The sequence below is a fragment of the Leptonotus elevatus genome, chromosome 8 (genome assembly GCF_054856555.1).
Source record: "Leptonotus elevatus isolate MCC_2025b chromosome 8, RoL_Lele_1.0, whole genome shotgun sequence".
In the NCBI taxonomy this organism is placed as follows: domain Eukaryota; kingdom Metazoa; phylum Chordata; class Actinopteri; order Syngnathiformes; family Syngnathidae; genus Leptonotus; species Leptonotus elevatus.
Genome location: NC_141246.1, coordinates 18,711,435 through 18,728,523, shown reverse-complemented (window position 1 = coordinate 18,728,523; position 17,089 = coordinate 18,711,435). Strand labels below are relative to the sequence as shown.

The 17,089-nt window shown below is 40.9% G+C and overlaps 4 protein-coding genes across 5 annotated transcripts; 2 read left to right on the top strand and 2 right to left on the bottom strand.

Annotated features, from left to right (window-relative positions):
- Positions 1 to 1,391: 1,391 nt before the first annotated feature.
- zp3c (zona pellucida glycoprotein 3c) lies at positions 1,392 to 4,745 on the bottom strand. The gene is made up of 8 exons (XM_086083311.1): positions 3,975 to 4,745; positions 3,794 to 3,900; positions 2,746 to 2,849; positions 2,238 to 2,415; positions 2,053 to 2,170; positions 1,870 to 1,958; positions 1,717 to 1,787; positions 1,392 to 1,549 (listed from the first exon to the last, which is right to left on the bottom strand). The coding sequence occupies exons 1-8, from the start codon at positions 4,521 to 4,523 to the stop codon at positions 1,392 to 1,394; spliced, it is 1,374 nt and encodes a 457-aa protein (XP_085939437.1). The 5' UTR covers positions 4,524 to 4,745.
- A 67-nt stretch (positions 4,746 to 4,812) lies between these two features.
- LOC147170090 (ras-related protein Rab-40C-like) lies at positions 4,813 to 9,126 on the top strand. Of its 2 annotated transcripts, XM_086083917.1 has the most exons (7): positions 4,813 to 4,969; positions 5,308 to 5,499; positions 5,571 to 5,631; positions 5,725 to 5,785; positions 6,592 to 6,669; positions 7,261 to 7,483; positions 7,604 to 9,126. In XM_086083917.1, exons 2-7 carry the CDS (start codon positions 5,346 to 5,348, stop codon positions 7,906 to 7,908), a joined length of 882 nt encoding a protein of 293 aa, XP_085940043.1. In that variant the 5' UTR covers positions 4,813 to 4,969; positions 5,308 to 5,345; the 3' UTR covers positions 7,909 to 9,126. The 2 variants fall into 2 exon arrangements, with proteins under 2 accessions (XP_085940043.1, XP_085940042.1); XM_086083916.1 differs by having other exon boundaries at positions 4,813 to 5,499.
- Positions 9,127 to 10,036: 910 nt separating this feature from the next.
- Positions 10,037 to 14,288, top strand: wfikkn1 (WAP, follistatin/kazal, immunoglobulin, kunitz and netrin domain containing 1). Its single transcript, XM_086082996.1, has 2 exons — positions 10,037 to 10,727; positions 12,386 to 14,288. The coding sequence occupies exons 1-2, from the start codon at positions 10,458 to 10,460 to the stop codon at positions 13,901 to 13,903; spliced, it is 1,788 nt and encodes a 595-aa protein (XP_085939122.1). The 5' UTR covers positions 10,037 to 10,457; the 3' UTR covers positions 13,904 to 14,288.
- Positions 14,289 to 15,190: 902 nt separating this feature from the next.
- mettl26 (methyltransferase like 26) lies at positions 15,191 to 17,062 on the bottom strand. Its single transcript, XM_086083019.1, has 6 exons — positions 16,708 to 17,062; positions 16,398 to 16,560; positions 15,835 to 15,894; positions 15,657 to 15,724; positions 15,493 to 15,571; positions 15,191 to 15,412 (listed from the first exon to the last, which is right to left on the bottom strand). The coding sequence occupies exons 1-6, from the start codon at positions 16,899 to 16,901 to the stop codon at positions 15,356 to 15,358; spliced, it is 621 nt and encodes a 206-aa protein (XP_085939145.1). The 5' UTR covers positions 16,902 to 17,062; the 3' UTR covers positions 15,191 to 15,355.
- Between the last annotated feature and the right edge of the window lie 27 nt (positions 17,063 to 17,089).

The following is a 17,089-nucleotide window of genomic DNA, read 5'->3' as shown; positions in this document are numbered from 1 at the left end:
ATGATCCCCTGAGTATGTTTTTCATTGATTTCTGAATTGCCCACACTCAAAAAATTTATGGAAAGATGTTTGGAATTTTATTTCTGTCTTTGTGGAATCATATCTTAACTTTAGCTATAAACATAATGTTGGCTTCATTAACTTTCCACTTGTGAACAATTGTGTATTAATTGTATTGGCTAAATTGTATACAAATGACAAATGTTGATATATTAATCAAATACAGTGTCACTCTTTTGCATTTTTGAAAATTAATTAAATATATTTGGACCATTAGTCACTGCCTTCCTTTTTCTGACTCAAAATTATATCCCTCAGGTTTTCTGTATTTCAAAAATATTTAGTTTACAGCTGTTTTTTCCTGTATGTAAGCCTTATTGAAGCTTTTTTTTTTTTAATGTTCTCATAGCTACTGTTCACCAAGACTGTTTTGATTCATGTTTGTTTATATATACTGTACCATTCTGTACCTGCTTTTTTATTTTTATTAAAATATGTTTTAAAAAATATATTATTTAAAAGCTTTTAGCTGGAAAGGCTCAAGCGTCTTTGTATAGTCCATAAATGTGGTCAGTGGTCTTGCTTTAAATACTGCTGCTTTGTGGGTAATATTTTATAAATCCTTTCATAAAGGTTGGTCAGAAGTAACCTTTGCTAGAGGTGGCTTTTTCCTAAAAATTTTTTTAATTCGAAGGACCTATCCTCCAGGTACTTCCAGCTCATCTCGCGGGGAAAGGAAAGCAAAGTTCCTAAGCAAAATGAGAATTCGAAGAGGGCTATGGTAAGCTTATTATATGTTGAGAATGGCATGGAGGCTTACAGTGGTCATCGTGTGAAAAAAATAACCCACCCGTTCTTATGGCGAGTCATGAGAAGATGGTTTCAAAGCACCGCGAGTGATGTCTCAAATACAGGTTTGACCTCATCACTGCTAACGATGCCAAGTGCTCTTGAAGTTCTACTTTGATCTGGCAAAAAGATTAGGTTCAACATGACGCCAGATTCTAAACACTTCAGTTCCTAAAAAGCCTGGATGACCTCTGGACGCCATCACTGGATGTAGTCTACTCATTCGAACACATCTTACCAGCTCCCTGAAACACTTGTATTGTTTCATTTAGAATAGCCTGTTTTGACAGTGGCACTACTAGACCCAAAATGTTGTCTGACTCGTTGTCAAACCTGTGAATGAATCTCTTCCATCCCCTTGTGGTGCATGAGTGCATCTACAAAAACATGCATAGGTTTCCAGGCAGTGCGAAGAAATGCAAATATAATGTAGAAAACGGCATTGACAATAGTAGTAGTTCCTTGTAGACAGAAACTAAAGACAGCACAACACAGACGAGGTAAAGAAGCTTTTTTTTTTCCTTCTTCAATTTATTAAATAATTACTGCCAGTAGCTGAGGAAGTCGCGATGGTCAGTCATGTCCTCAAAGCTGGGGGTGCCCCAGAAAGCAGATTTTGAATTCAGCTCAAAGTCCGGGCTGCCGTCCTGGCCTCTGAAGCTGACCTTCCAGGATGGACTTGAGACCATGTTCACAGAAGCTGTTGTAACAATAAGTCAATCAGATGATTATGTTGAAGCTTCTGTTACATCACAATGTTTAAAGATATATTTTCACATTTAAAATTTTGCTTGAATACGATTCAGCTTATTTCTTGTGCTAAGCTAATGTTAAAAAAAACAAAAAAAAACGTAATGAATGGTGTACCTTTTGATAGTGGCAAGCAGGAGGATTCGCAGCAGGCACACACGCTGTCATTGCCATACAACTCCTTCCACCTGAAGCACAGAAAGGACTTCATTGCTTGCAAACTGAACAAAAGTGGTTTTATAAACGGTACAATGATCTAATCTGACTGACTTTTTGGTAGCTCGATGATAATTGCAAGCCTTGGAACTGCAGGTTGGTGTTGGATCGCCCATAGAGAATTCACAATGCAGATAGAGTTGCTGAAAATATATATATATATTTTTTTTTTAAGAGGTTAGTGCAACAAATATAATATATGCCACATTATCTCTTTTGTAGGCGTGTGTGCATTACCGATGGTGAAGATACAGCCGTGTCTTTGAATATGAAGGCGCTCACTGAGAATTTTTGCATGTTTAAGGGGCCCTTGAGAAACTCAGACTCTCTTGTCACCATGCTATCAATCATACAACTGCAAACATGAAAAATGACAATGTTGAATTGTGACACTTATTTTTGGCGTATGCTGAACTTTTTACCCTTGGTTGTCAATAACCGTGTATTTAGGTTCAGAGTAAGGATCTTGGACAGCGGTCATGAAGCACTTGTTGATGTAAAGCCTCTGGTCTGTTGAAGTGTTGTTTATTTGTTTCACCTCAAAGTACATCGTCTGTCCCAGGATAAACGTTTTATCGCCAACAATGTCATTCCCAAATGCTAAAAGAGAAAGAAAGGTCAATTGGGAAGGAATTATGCAAACTATAAATACCACTCATTTGATTTATTTCGTGTTAACGGTATTTGTCATACTAGTTACTGTTCCACAATGTAAAGTGACAAAATTAGTCATTGCCCGGCCTGCATCCTTTGCGCTATATGAGGAATAAAATCCATAAACAAATACAACGCACAATGACTTGAAAAGGAATATATAATTTCTAGCAATGCATATACAACGATGTCATCTTAAAGCAATTTAGTCATTTTCCACACCAGATAATCTTGTACGTGGAATGGCGACATACAATACTTTTCCAAAAATCGTACCATCTTGTGGAGTGATGACGTAAGAATGTTTTGATTGGAGGCGTTTGTAAACCGTGCCCCTCCTCAATTCGATAGAGATGCCAGGATTGAAAGAGTGAAAATACCTGCAGCAGGAAAAAAACATTTGTGGCTAATGCTAACGTTAAAAATAGTAAATTAGCATCTTGTAATAGTGTACAGTATTCTAAATTTTTAAATGGGTAGTCAATATATTGTACGGTACACTTGTCTGAACACGGCATTATGATTAATATTGCATTTGTGGAATATGAGTTCATATGCAAAATCCACCCGTTTTTATCTATCTCAGGGGGCGGCCATTTTGCCACTTGCTGTAGAATGAAAATGACATTATGCTGCATTCGAGGAAAGTGGGAAGTCAGACTTGTCCGACTTCAAACGAGGAAGTGTGTACGGGAACGCACTCTTGAATTCGGAAATCCCACTAGCAAAGTCGACGGGGGGGGGGGGGGGGGGGGGGGGGAGTACCCGACTTCACTGTCCGACTACGTGTCATCACTCTACAATGGCGACCCCTTTGGAAACAGACTGTGAATGGTAAAACACAATTTCCTCAAGTATAAAACTTGATAGTTTTCTTTATGGAATGCTTCTGAAATAAGACAAATACAATACATGAATGAAAATTGTTTGCTGGAGGTCAAAATGTGTTTTGAGGACCAAAATAAACAATTTATCACTATCCGCCATTTTGGTTGTTTACTTTCGCCTCGAACGCTTTCAGGTCAGAACTGGGAAAAGCCAACTGGGATAATAAATCTTCCGCCCATCCTCGAATGCAGCATTACAGTTGCTCGGGGCTCAGGTGACAACTAATCACGGCTTACCTTCAGAAAACAGGTGAGCCTGCCTGTGATTGATTGCTACAGCAAGTAGCAAAATGTCTGCCCCCTTGAGATAGATACAAATTGGTGTATTTTACTGCGTAACTCTTCATCTTAAGACTGATGGGAAAAAATGCAATAAACACACTTCACTTTATGCAGTAAAATATTAGTAGTAAGGCAAATTATACATGTTTTCTTACCTGGGGTATTTGCACTGCAAGGAAACCTCAAATGGCATCTCTCGTATAACTGGAGTGGTTGGCTTGTAGTGGAGTACATTACTGATGAGCAAATAATCTTCAGTACTCTAGGACACATTTTTACAGGCTTTAAACAAAACAAACAAACAACAACAAAAATCTGACTTGACATTTAACCAACCTCTCTCTTGAATCCACAGTCATTTTTTAGAAGGTACAGAAGGTAGTAATGTTCCGAAGTGCCTTCATTTACAGGACACTTGCCAAGTTTCAAGTCTTTGAATGCGTCTCTTGTCGAAAAAAGTTTCTTGCTTACTTTCACGTACATGCGGTCAACGTGGCACAAGACCTCGACAAACTTCGATTTTGCTGCTTCTCCAGGTGCGGCAACAGTGGGAGGTGGTGCAAGCAACATTTCCTTGACTGAGTCGGGGACAGGTCGAACACCTTTTTCTGGCACGAAGAGCTCTTTCGGGTCCTCTGAGAAAGTGACAATTCGATGCCAAGGAGCCCTTTGAGGTGCTGAGGATCTACTCCTTAGGAATCTGTTATTAAACATCGGGGGCCTGGGTACAAGGCCTGGAGGCACTTCATCCATCTCGGTCTCCAGCTCTGCCTGCAAACTCTCCCATTCAAATTCTGCATCTTCATATTCTGGCACACTTGTCAGTGGATTAGAATAGGCAGAGAAAAGGAGAAGTAAGAAAATCCACATCTGCATCAACACCATCTTCGGAGTACCTTATTTACTCTGCAGCGCTCACCTTTACTGATCAGTTTGTCACAATTGGCACCTGAAGTTAATTAGCAAATAGTTCAACCAATGAGAGTCTTTCTATTTTTCAAAAACATATGGGTCAAACTAATCCAAAAATCATTATTATGAAATATAATTTATGTCCAATTTAAACAAAAGTGTTGTTCTAAATTGCATTTGACATTCGTTTGCAGTAGGTATTTTTTGTTGTTGTTTTTACTGAGGATATTGCGTTTCAATTACGTCATACCCGGAAGCTCCAACACCGTGTCGCTGTCTTTACGGAAGCCGTGCTATCGTAACTGATTACTTCTCAATATTACCGTAACTGTCAAATAGATAAAACATTCTACTTTCGACAGCGTATCAGTTTTCATGGGAGTCAATCCAGCCTTGGGACTTTCTGTGTTTTGATTATGGTAAATTTTGTATCAGACGTTTTTTTGTTTAATTGTTTTGCTAACAAGGCAGCTAATGTGGCTAAGGCTAATGTTGTTTTGATTGTTTATGTAAACCTTGACATTGCTAATTTGCGTCCACGGTGTGTGAGTAGGGTTTTCTCGTGCTAATTCACAATTTTACGTATAATTTCCCTCTGAGTTCGGTTACATTTTAATATATTTGCGCGTGCAGTATATTATTTATTAATTATTATTTTGATAGCTGCTATATTGCTAACAAAACCGCGAATTGGTAGTTTTTACTTGTTAGTTATTGTTGGGGTCGCCTGTTTGTCCCTTGCCACGACTATTGAAAGCGTGGCGAGCTTCACCAGCTCCCCGAGAACCGGCTTCAATGCGTGGGATGATGGGCAGCCACAGTAGTCCTGTCAAGAGTTACGACTATCTCCTTAAATTCCTCTTGGTGGGAGACAGTGACGTTGGGAAGGGAGAAATCTTGGACAGTTTACAGGACGGCTCGGTGGAGGCTCCCTATGCTTACAGCAGTGGTGAGTTGCCCTTCTGCGTTTTAATGTTATTATGTGTAAAACATCAAGTGATCTGAATTATGTGATTTTAGGAATAGATTACAAGACAACCACAATACTGCTGGATGGAAGAAGAGTGAAATTAGAGTTATGGTAAGTACGAGTAGTAGTGAGGGCCACAGTATAGGGAAGGGAACAAAAATGGAACAATATAAACATGTAAAAATATGTGTGGTTCTCTTTCAGGGATACATCTGGTCAGGGCAGATTCTGCACCATCTTCAGGTCTTACTCAAGAGGCGCACAGGTGAGGACTACAAATCATTTGTCGTGTGTTGCCATCAAATATTACACATACACATCCAGGTCAAAATTGTTGGGACTGTTGATGAGGGGGGAAAAACCCCACAATGATCACTAAAATAACAACAGACTTAAGTAATAATGATTAAAAGATTTAGGTATTATGTTACTTTTGTGTTCCAACAGAATTATCTTGAAACAAACACTCATTAAAATGGCCGGAATTATACTTTTATATTTTATTGTGCCACCTTTTGAGGGAATCACTGCAATCAAACAATTTTTGTAAGTCTTAATGAGACTTTTAGCTTGTCTCGACAGGTATTTTGTCTGTATTTGTACTCGGCCCCATAAAAATTCTCCGATAGTACAACATCCCACCCACTTTACCAGCCTGTCATATACTTATTGCACCATTCCAATGAAGACATAATAAAAAAACAAGTTTGGTTAAGAACAAAACATTAGACAATTCTATACTGCATACCACACTCCATTAATGAATGGTAGCTCAGAATATCATCATATCCTTTCGAGTTACTGAAATCATTTAAATGCAGGTTGTGTAATAAAATGTAAGGTTAACTGTACCATCATTTTTGTTTTGTTTTTTGTTTTTGTTTTTTAATAATTCTTTTGGACCACAAAAATTAAAGTCTTATTTTCACAGGTTACGTTTTAAGTATTTTTTTAAAATTGATAATTATTTTAATTGTGATCATTTTGGTTTGTTTTTTTTCATTAACAGGAGTATCAGCAATTTTGTCCCCGTACTGTTTACCTGTGCTCACAAAGATTTTCATCCCATAGGGCATCCTCCTTGTTTATGACATCACCAATGGCTGGTCATTCGATGGCATTGACCGCTGGATCCGAGAAATTGATGAGGTCAGCATTTTAGCTTAAGAAATGCACTGCTTAAAAGAAAGTTAGAGATAATGTCATTTTGGGTGAAATTTCAGGTTGAACCTAAAATGCAATCTAAAATTTACAGGTGAACTCGAATGCCAACTGTTCAATGATTCATCACCAAATTCACAAGTGATCATTGAATCAACCAACTGTACTATAATTTGCTGCTACATGTTGTGTACATTTTAATGTGCAATGTTATTTTTGTTTTTGTTTTTCCAATCGATGCTCTCCTAAGCAATGTCATGGATGCGTATTTGCAGATAATGTAAAGATTCTACCCCAAAACATTTGCATTGATACAGTTACATTAACCTTCATTCATTGTTGATTTTATTGTTTTATTACCTGCAAGCTTAGCTAACCGTACAAAAAGATTCAACAGTTGGATGACGTGCATTTATAAGTCTACTTTAGAGAAGGGCAAATTACAAGTTGCTGTAAAGCTTAAAGTGTATTTTCGGTTTATCTTGAAATGTCCACCCGAAAAGCCGAATATCCCTAACTTCTTGTAAGAGCAATACCACTTTCCCACAATATAAAAAACAAAACATTTCTTTCTTTCAGCATGCCCCAGGTGTGCCCAGGATCTTGGTCGGCAACCGACTTCACTTGGCTTTCAAGCGGCAGGTTCCAACAGAGCAAGCAAGAGCTTATGCTGAGAAAAACAGCATGACATTCTTTGAGGTCAGCCCCCTGTGCAACTTCAACGTCATCGAGTCTTTCACGGAACTCTCGCGCATCGTGCTCATGAGGCACGGCATGGAGAAGTTCTGGAGGCCCAACAGAGGTGAGCCTGCTGCTTTTCAAATCGCTTAAGCCTGATTGATTTGTTCAAAATGGATCGATAGGAAGTCATCTGACGGCACTGGTTGATAGCAACGCAATGAAACCCCAAAAATACGTTCAGTTTTCAGCCTGCAAGATCTGTGCTGCCGTTCCATCGTCTCCTGCACGCCCGTGCACCTCATCGACAAGCTGCCTCTCCCCGTGGCCATCAAATCCCACCTCAAGTCCTTCTCCGTGGCCAACGGCATGAACGCGGTCATGATGCACGGCCGCTCCTACTCGGTAGCTAACAGTGCCGCCTCTGGCGTCGCGAATGGCGGAAGCAAGGCCAACAGTATCAAACGCTCCAAGTCCTTCAGGCCCCCACAGAGTCCACCGAAATCATCTTCGTCGACTTCGTCCAAGGGCAACTGTAAGATATCGTAAGTGAAAGCGTGCACCGAGGCCAGTTGTATTTTGGTGTTGGTGCTCCAAGGCCACAGGAGGTGGAAACAGGCTACCTACAAGTAAACCTTATCAGAATTTAGCGCTGCCTTGGGTTTCTTTCTTTTTTTTAATGCACTTCCTGGTGCCGTCTTTTGGAGGTTGTTTTGTCCACAATTTTCCTAAAGAAGCTCACTGATGGAGTTGAACAAGACATTGGACCAACAGATAACACTACAAATGAGGGCACAAATCTCCAGCTCAATTTATTTGTTTATCCTAATATTTAAAGTTGGACTGTCTTGAACTTTTGAATATTGTGTCAGATATATGTACTTGTTTAGTCTTGACACCTGCGGGAGACTCGTCTAATTTAAAGTGTCTTATACCCTCATTGAGGGTTCGCGTTTGTTGCAACTTGAACTTTCTTCAAATCTGAGATGAACCTTTCCTTACATTTAAGTCTGACTCATTTAAATTGTGTCTCAGTCGAGGTGGGCTCAATAAACTATTTGCACAGTTGGCCAAATTGCCATTTAAAAACAGCATTGCTCTGTTTTGTAATGCTAGTGTGTGTCTTTGAACTAATCTGCTGCTTCTGTTTCATACGGTATTGGACGTTTTGTTCTGGCCTTTTAGCCTGTTAAGTGAAATTATATTTTACATTAAAAACTTTGGAAATTGCTTGGCGCTGATGAGGAAAAGTACAAGCTCAACGTACAGGTTTTTACCATGATGGCTTTGCTATCTTTCTTCGTATGAATTGAATTGTCTTTTGTTGTTGTTATTTGTTTGCGTTTTTGAATATTTTGTAAACAATATGCTATGTATTTATGAATGTAAAAATGATAGTCATCTGCTACCTTGCTGTGGCCATATAGGACCAGGTGGAATGTGGTGTCGCTGCCTCAAGTATTTGTGTGTTTGACCTTCCTTTAGCCTCTTTGTAAGGCACATGACAGCAATGCGTGGTTGCTGTTGACATTTGACAAACTTCACTTTGTAACCATACAAATAATTGACAAGAGGTGTAAGATGTCAAGTTTACAGCAAAACCTCACTTAAGAGCACAAAGTACGTTTTTATCACAACTCTTTTTTTTTACAAGCGTGTTTGTAACTGCATAAATATTGGTATACCTTTTGAAGTCAGTCATGTCACCATTACAATATAACTGATCTATGTGGTGAGATTACAGGAATTAAAATATGCTGCACATTTTCCATTGCTGCTTTTGTCTGTTCTGTACTGAGACCAGTGTGTTGGACTTTATTAAATAACTGAAGCACAATCTGTTGTCTTGATGTAATCATAGCGGTGTTGTGAAGATTATAATTCACATTTACTCATCCTGCTGCATTGAAAACAAAGACACCCTTAACAAATAAAGGGTAAAAAAAAATGTTTGCCCGTGTGTTATTTGCCATGTTTTTCGCACCACCCGCATTCAAACATTTATCAAGGTCATTGTGGGAAGATGTTTGGTTCTCTTTGTGTTGTGAGGCCAACGGAGCCGACGAGCCTTCTAACCTGCGGGGGGTGCTGAATTGATTAGCGTTGTGTTGGCCACTTTTGGATAACCGCGACATGAATGCAGCGGTCAAAAGTCACCGAAAGGTTACGGGGTCACTGCCAATGAAAAGATTAGGGGTGCAGCTTCTCAGAGCCTCGCTGCGGCGTCGGGACAATGCAAATGTGTGTCGCTTTACGTCTTGCCACTTTACAGTGGGAATGAAGGTCGATGGACGCTATAGGAAAATGTATATTTTTAAGAAATTACATTTTCAACTTGTGTATTAAATTTTAGCAAACAACATCTTCAGTATAATTTCCAACTGAGCGTGATGCAAAGGTGCGCAATTAGCGATATATTATTTAACACCAAAAACAAACGCCCCCTAAACTAAAACTTCCACATCCGCGATCAAAAAAGTTGATTGGCTGTTTACAGGCAACACCTCAATAAATTGTGTCTGGACACTTTTCACGTTAGACTTCTCACGGGGATGTTTATGTGCGTGCGCATGGTTGTTGGCACAGCTTGTTGAAGCGTGTTTTCTTTGATGTTTTTACAATGTTTGTGCAGTTGCTGAGCGCATGTCACTGCTTCATAAAAGTTTGAGACACTGGACAGCCGAGGAGGCGGCCAGAGGGGGCTGGCTGCCCTTTCTCCCCCTCTCCATTCACTCCCTGAAAGCCTGATGTTGCGTCTTTCTTTCTCATTGTGCGCTTTCGGTGAAATCCCCCAGAGTGATTTTTTTGGGGGTCTACTGACAAGCGTGTTTTTATATGGACGATCAAGGAAACAATTGTAGCCTAACGAAAATACCTTTACGTGACGTAGCCTATTTTTACGAGTTGATTTGTCCATTTAGAAGTTTCGTGACGCACGGAGCTTGGTTGGATAATCTTTACGCACTTACAAGACGGCTGACTTGTCCGTGGAATGACAAAAAAAAAAGAGCCTGAAAGGCTACAAAAACCTACTTCCTTATCTTGACCTAAAGGAGGTATGGAATTAATCAAAGGACGACGATTGCAAAACAGCAACAATGTATAAAACCTCTCGACCAATTTTGGATTACAGATGCGCCAAGAAGAATACAATTTGGCGTCCTGCACTCAACGCTAATAGACAAGATCTGGGATGGATTGGCGGGTTATTGCGAACACTTTTGGTTTGCCAATTACTCGGACTTTCTCTGGCTGCAAGTGTGTCAGGAGCCAAAGTGGAACATGAGGGGCTTTGTCCCAACAAACTCAACACAAATCTCTGGGTTGACGCACAAAGCACCTGCGAGAGAGAATGCAACGTTGATGAGGTGAGGTCATTTATATTTCAAAAAATATTTCAAATTAGGGAGACCGGAGCTAGTATTTTTAAAAATACTTTTATATATGTCTTAGAATCAATAGATCATATATAAACAAAATGTATACCAGATGAAAGACCAACGTCTTTGGTATATTTTTTGTATTTCTGTCATTTTCATACTTTGTGTCAGTGCAGAGTTATAAGCGATCAAATAGAGGGAGTGAACATGTGACATGTTGCCCCACCAATGGGTAAGTTGTCACACTATATCGGGTAAGATGTCACACTGGATTTTGCAACTAATACACAAGGACAAAATTATTATTTTTTCGCTTGTTTTATTTTTCTTGTTGACTAATAATTCAGCAGAATGGGAGACATGAGATATTCCCAAATGGCCTTATTTAAAATATTTGTTTGGCGTGATGTGGGCAAATGGAGTTTGTGCCAGCCTAAACGCTTCTGGCATTAAAAAAAAGTGTTATCTATCCCTCCCGCCCCCCCCAAAAACAAAACAAAACATTTATTTCATTGTGCCAAATTGTCAAAACTATGAGTTTGTTTTTACATTTGCACTATTTAACATTTCAGTATGAACTATTTTTTTATATTAAAGTGACAGTGTGTAATCTTTAGTCTAGTGGTCAACTAATGATGAATTAAATCTAAAAACTCACCATTGCTTGCAATAATATGTTCTATCACATCAACATACATAACAAATATATATATATATTATCGTAGGTCTAGTTAACGGAAATTATATTACATGGCTGGGGTCTCACCTTACAAGAGGCTGACATGTTTCGCCGCCATTTTCCTGCTACGGATGCCCAAAGGACAACTTCGCAAATGGAGTTAGCCCTGGTGGTGCTTGCATCTAGTGCAGGACCCAATGGGTCGACCACACTGGGGTCACAGCTGGGGCCTGCAGGTGGTCGTCGCTGGGTCCCGTGAGTCGGGCTCCCGTCAGTAGTCACCTTCTGCCTTTGTCCTGCAAGCTTTAATTATTTTTTTTTACTTACTTCTCCCACTCGCCGCTATTTCTAAACTTGTCTCCTCGATCCCCAGACGTTTGCAAACTGTTGTAAGAAGAAGAGGGGATGCCTCACAGTGGTGAAAATGGCCTTGTCCCAACTTTTTTGAGATTTGTTGACACCATGGAATTTAAAATCAACATAGTTTTCCCATAAAATTAAATTTTTTCTCAGTTTGAACTTTTGACCTGTTCTCTATATTCAAATTTGGCACTTCCACATAATTGCATTCAGTTTTTATTCACAATTTGTATAGTGTTCCAACTTTTGGGGAATTGGGTTTGTAGTTGCTATTTCCCTTATGACGATAATGTATTAGCAACTCATAGTTTGTCTAGTCACTCTTATTTTGTAGTTGCTGCAGTTACTATGTCCCTTATGATGATAATATTGCCAGTTGCTATGCAGTTTTACAGTCGTGTATTAGTCACTCTTAGTTTGTCTAGTCACTCTTATTTTGTTGATGCTATATGCAGTTACTATGTCCCTTATGATGATAACTTTGTCAGTTGCTATATGCAGTTCTACAGTCTTATATTAGTCACTCTTATTTTGTCACGTAAGCCTTTATCCTGTACTTTGGCCACTTGTGTCAATGAGTGGTCTGTGCTTTGTGTTGTGTGAGCAGGACTGTGCTGACTTTGAGAAGTGCTGCACCAACGTGTGCGGCCTCAACAGTTGCGTAGCCGCCCGATTCGCTGACGGCACCACCGCTCAGCCCGATGGCCTCGGAGGAGGGAAAGGCGCCGCCGCCCCGGGCTCCACGGCCACCTGCGATGGCTTCATCTGCAGCCAGCAGGGAGCCACTTGCGACATCTGGGACGGCCAGCCCATCTGCAAGTGTCAGGATCGGTGCGAGAAAGAGCCCAACTTCACCTGCGCGTCGGACGGCCTGACGTATTTCAACCGCTGCTACATGGACGCAGAGGCCTGCGTCCGAGGGGTGACCCTAACTGTGGTCACCTGCCGGTTCTACCTGGCAGGACCCCACACGAGTCCACTGCCTCAAGACACGACTGCCTATCCCACCCCGACGGCCTCTCAGGAGGACCCCATGCCGCCCACGCTGTACTCCAACCCTCACCACCAGTCCATCTACGTTGGAGGCACGGTCAGCTTCCACTGCGATGTCATCGGCATCCCCAGACCCGATGTAACCTGGGAGAAACAAAGTGAGCGACGGGAGAGGCTGGTCATGAGGCCGGATCAGATGTACGGCAATGTTGTGATCACCAACATCGGACAGCTGGTCATCTACAACGCCCAAGTGTGGGACACGGGCATCTACACTTGCATCGCACGCAATTCCGCCGGGGTTCTCCGCGCCGACTACCCTCTGTCGGTCATACGTCGGGCTAACGACGACTTCTCCGAGGATCCCGAGATGCCCATGGGGAGGCCCTTCTCACCGGCGGACTGCCTGTCCGAAGTGGACACGAGAGTGTGCAGCGGCGAGCGCCACGTGGATTGGTACTACGACAGCAAGCTGGGATCCTGCGTGGCCTTCAGCAACGGCGGCTGCGAGGACAGCCGCAACCGATTCGAGACCTATGAGGAATGTAAGGCCTCCTGTCAGAGAGAGGGGATGGGGATCTGCTCGCTACCTTCGGTCCAGGGACCCTGCAAGGCTTGGGAAGTGCGTTGGGCTTGGAATTCTGTCATGAAACGCTGCCAAGCGTTCGCCTACGGCGGCTGCCACGGGAATGCGAACAGCTTCAACACGCACAAGGAGTGTGAAGCCAGCTGCCCGACACCCAAAAAGAAACCTTGCAGGACGTGTCGGGTCAAGGGCAAAATGGTGCCCAGTTTATGTCGCAGCGACTTCGCCATTGTGGGCCGGCTGACCGAGCTGGTTGAGGACTTGGACTCGGGATTGGCCCGCTTTGCCTTGGAAGAGGTTCTCAGAGATGAAAAGATGGGCTTGACTTTCTTCAACACCAAACATCTTGAGGTGACCATTGACAAGATCGACTGGAGTTGTCCGTGTCCAAATATCACCGTGGAGGAGAATCCTCTGCTGGTGATGGGGGTGGTGCAGGACGGCATGGCCATCATCCAGCCAGACAGTTACGTCAGAGCAATAACCGATCGCAGACTCAAGAAGCTCCGTGAGGTTTTGGTGAAAAAGACCTGCCAGACATTGTAAAACTCTCCAGACTTGCTATTGCACAGATGGCTGAAGGAACAAATGGCACTGTGAAACATTTATCACCAACGTGGACGTTAGTTAGCCCAACAAAAATTATAACTATTTTCACACAAGCACTACTGACGTCAAGCGCTACTTAAACTAATTCTCAGGTGTGTTTTGAGCTCTTATTCTGGGTTTTTTGTTTTGATTTTAATCATCAAAGTACGATTGTACTTATTTACCTTCACATGCAGTTTGTACGATAGCATTCATAATTATTTCTTTTATAGCTGTCAGAAAATATATCTTTATATTAATTGTCTAAGTAACTTGTATTAGTGGCATGGCGCCACTTAAATTGGCTTTATATTGTTCAAGATTTTTTTATTCTATGTATATGTTCAATGTCTAATGTGCACATTATCACCTATAAACCTCTTTTCACATTATTTATTATTTGGTGTTTCTGTTAAATGACACACACACACACACACACACACATATATATATATATATATATATATACACATATGTGTATGTATACAAAGGGTGTCAAAATGAGTGCGTTAATTTTGAGTTAAAGTTCCTTTAACGCCACCAATTTTTTTTTAAACACGGGATTAATGACCGCCCCTTACTTGCAAAGCCTGGAGCCAATTCCAGTTGCAACGCAGCAGACACATCTATGTCAAAATTTTGCAGTAATAAATAATTTAATAATACATATATTTGTGGAGACTGGGGTCAAGATGTATTTTACAATTTTAAAAATTTGCAGGATTTCACAAGTTACTTCATGTTAAAGACTAGATAGCTCTTTATATGAAAAGAAAAATGCACAGAGCTGCCCCCAATGTCTAACAAATGCAATTATGCCATCTAGTGACGGAAAAATGACCTCAACACAAATCAGTAGAGTACTCGTTATTTTTTTTTTACAGTACAGTAAATATTATTAATTTAAACTCACTTGTATGAATTAATATGAAATTACTGTATCAATGATTAAAAGATGCAGCCATATTTATCTTAGTTTAACTAGTTTGTCCACTTGTACTTTAACAAGAGTATGAACACTTAGATTTATTTTTATTTTTTTTACATTTTATTGTAGTGAGAACAGATACAATTTTTTTTTTTATCTGCGATTAATCACGAGTTAACTATTGAAGTCATGCGATTATTTACGATTAAAAAATGGAATCGCCTGACATCCCTAATATATACCACATGCACATATAAACAAATATATACACACAAACAGAAGAGCGGCACAGAAGCAAAAAAGGCGCTAAATCAAGATAAGATTAGCACTTTTATTCATGTGTTCAATCAGTAATATAGTGTACTACGATACAATCATTCTGTAATTAGCTGGAAGAATTTGGCAACATGTCTTGAGCTTTGAGTTTATTTAAGGCGCTTTTCTCCATCATGCTGTGATCCGTTCACCCAAAAAATGACACTTCACACCAAACTCTCCTTCCTGAACAGGAGACATTTGTTGTTGGCTGGCATGTCCACCTAACACGGAAAATATTAGCATTACCATTACACAGGGGAAAAAAAAAAAACTCCATACACTTGAAAAGCTGCTAACTTACGATTTTCTCCAGGAATAAACCATGTATTTCTGCAAGCGATTTGAGGAGGGAAATATCCCTGAGGCCCCACTCTGGGTTCCTGCCAATTAAAATGTTTTGTTCTCGAGCTTACTTTGCACAAGCGCATTGAACGTTTATTGATAACTGTTAAAAGGTCCCCTTACCTCTGTCGTAGGCTTAAGTCAAAATCAACATTGCTTTGTGGTGTGATGCCGCCATTCACTGCATAGGGCTGGAAAACGAAGCAGGAATCAGATCACAAAATTAATTGTGAACATTTTTTTTCTGCCATAATTTCATGCAACGCACATATTCGAGGACATCGAGTTGTTTTAAACTCACCCCATAAGTCAACAGTAGACCTTGTGGCTTCAACACCACTCCAGCCCCTTTGAATAAACCCTAGATGCAAAAGAAGCAGCATTAGAAGGAGCAGAGGAGAGTAAACACAGTGTCCAACTATCCATTGTGAAAATCCTGGAATCCTTTACGAGAACAATTATAGCCCAGGAGAGAGATGAAAATCAAAATTTTAGTATACTTTAATACACACTTTATGGGTGGGCAGTCACTCCAGACACCCACTATTTGTATACAAGTAATTCAAAAGTGAATTGTACATATTGTCCTCTTTACGATTGCACTTCTTTATTTAAGTGTCTTTGAGTGAAAGCACCAGTGGCACTAACTAACTAATGAGGACAAATTCCTTGCCTGTTTTAACATTTGCTGGAAAAAAAGAAAGAAGAGATTCTTATTCTCCTTATATAGTTATCAAAGCACAATTTTTATTAAAAGCTCTTGCACTGGATATGATTCCAGTGTGCAGGCGTAAAGCAGCTGGTGGGAGTATGTGTAGGAAAAGTCCATGGACTAAAATTAGAACCCATCAGCGAGAAACATGCCTCGGTACAAGCCATCGGAGAGATGTGGATCATGTTGATGTTGAGGACTAGATCGAGGCTCTCTGGTTGGATCCCTCCCCAGTGATCATGACTCAGAGAAGCATCCAGGTGGATGGCAGGCTTCACATTGTTCGGTTGGTAGTGAGCTCTGTAGGCTTCTATACTGAAAAGAGAGAAGCACGATGTATTGTTAGTCCAACCACACAAACTCGCCTACATCATTAACCCCTCTCGTGATTGGTGTAAAGTCCACTGATGTAATGCAGATGTCGGTCATTGAGTTTAATTGCAGTATACAACAAAATAATACCTGGCTAAAGACCGCTGATCGTACTCTGACGGCTGCCAAGTAATGTTCCGTAGTGCCCCAGCAAAATGTACGACATGTTGTCCAGTACCGGAGGAGATCTCGAGCGCTTGCAGCCGTCTGTCGGCGTTCACGCAACCGCGCAACACCGACAGGATGGGCTCCTTATTCCTTTCCGCGGCGGCGGCGTTCAGCATCCTGCTAAAGCCTGGGTACAGCTGTCGGGTGATAAAATACAATTTACGAAACCACCCCAGGACCTCTGCTTGCTGTTTTGTTAGTCCAAGTTGAATAACTGGAGCTTATAGTCTCTTGTTTTGTTTTTCGTTAGAAAATGCTCAGCTTCCGGCGTGTCACAAGCCACGTGGGTCATCACATCCAATGA

Bases quoted from the DNA above. Each gene is read 5' to 3' on its own strand.
- LOC147170090 (XM_086083917.1), top strand. From the start codon at position 5,346: ATGCGTGGGATGATGGGCAGCCACAGTAGTCCTGTCAAGAGTTACGAC. The intron at 5,632-5,724 runs GTAAGTACGAGT...GTTCTCTTTCAG, and splicing joins AGAGTGAAATTAGAGTTATG to GGATACATCTGGTCAGGGCA. The intron at 6,670-7,260 runs GTCAGCATTTTA...TCTTTCTTTCAG, and splicing joins GGATCCGAGAAATTGATGAG to CATGCCCCAGGTGTGCCCAG.
- zp3c (XM_086083311.1), bottom strand. From the start codon at position 4,523: ATGGTGTTGATGCAGATGTGGATTTTCTTACTTCTCCTTTTCTCTGCC. The intron at 1,788-1,869 runs GTCAGTCAGATT...TCTGTGCTTCAG, and splicing joins TATCATCGAGCTACCAAAAA to GTGGAAGGAGTTGTATGGCA. The intron at 1,550-1,716 runs GTACACCATTCA...TTGTTACAACAG, and splicing joins CTGCTTGCCACTATCAAAAG to CTTCTGTGAACATGGTCTCA.
- wfikkn1 (XM_086082996.1), top strand. From the start codon at position 10,458: ATGTATAAAACCTCTCGACCAATTTTGGATTACAGATGCGCCAAGAAG. The intron at 10,728-12,385 runs GTGAGGTCATTT...TTGTGTGAGCAG, and splicing joins GAGAATGCAACGTTGATGAG to GACTGTGCTGACTTTGAGAA.
- mettl26 (XM_086083019.1), bottom strand. From the start codon at position 16,901: ATGCTGAACGCCGCCGCCGCGGAAAGGAATAAGGAGCCCATCCTGTCG. The intron at 15,895-16,397 runs GCATGTTTCTCG...TTTTGCATCTAG, and splicing joins CTCCGATGGCTTGTACCGAG to GGTTTATTCAAAGGGGCTGG. The intron at 15,725-15,834 runs GTGAGTTTAAAA...TTCGTTTTCCAG, and splicing joins GTCTACTGTTGACTTATGGG to CCCTATGCAGTGAATGGCGG.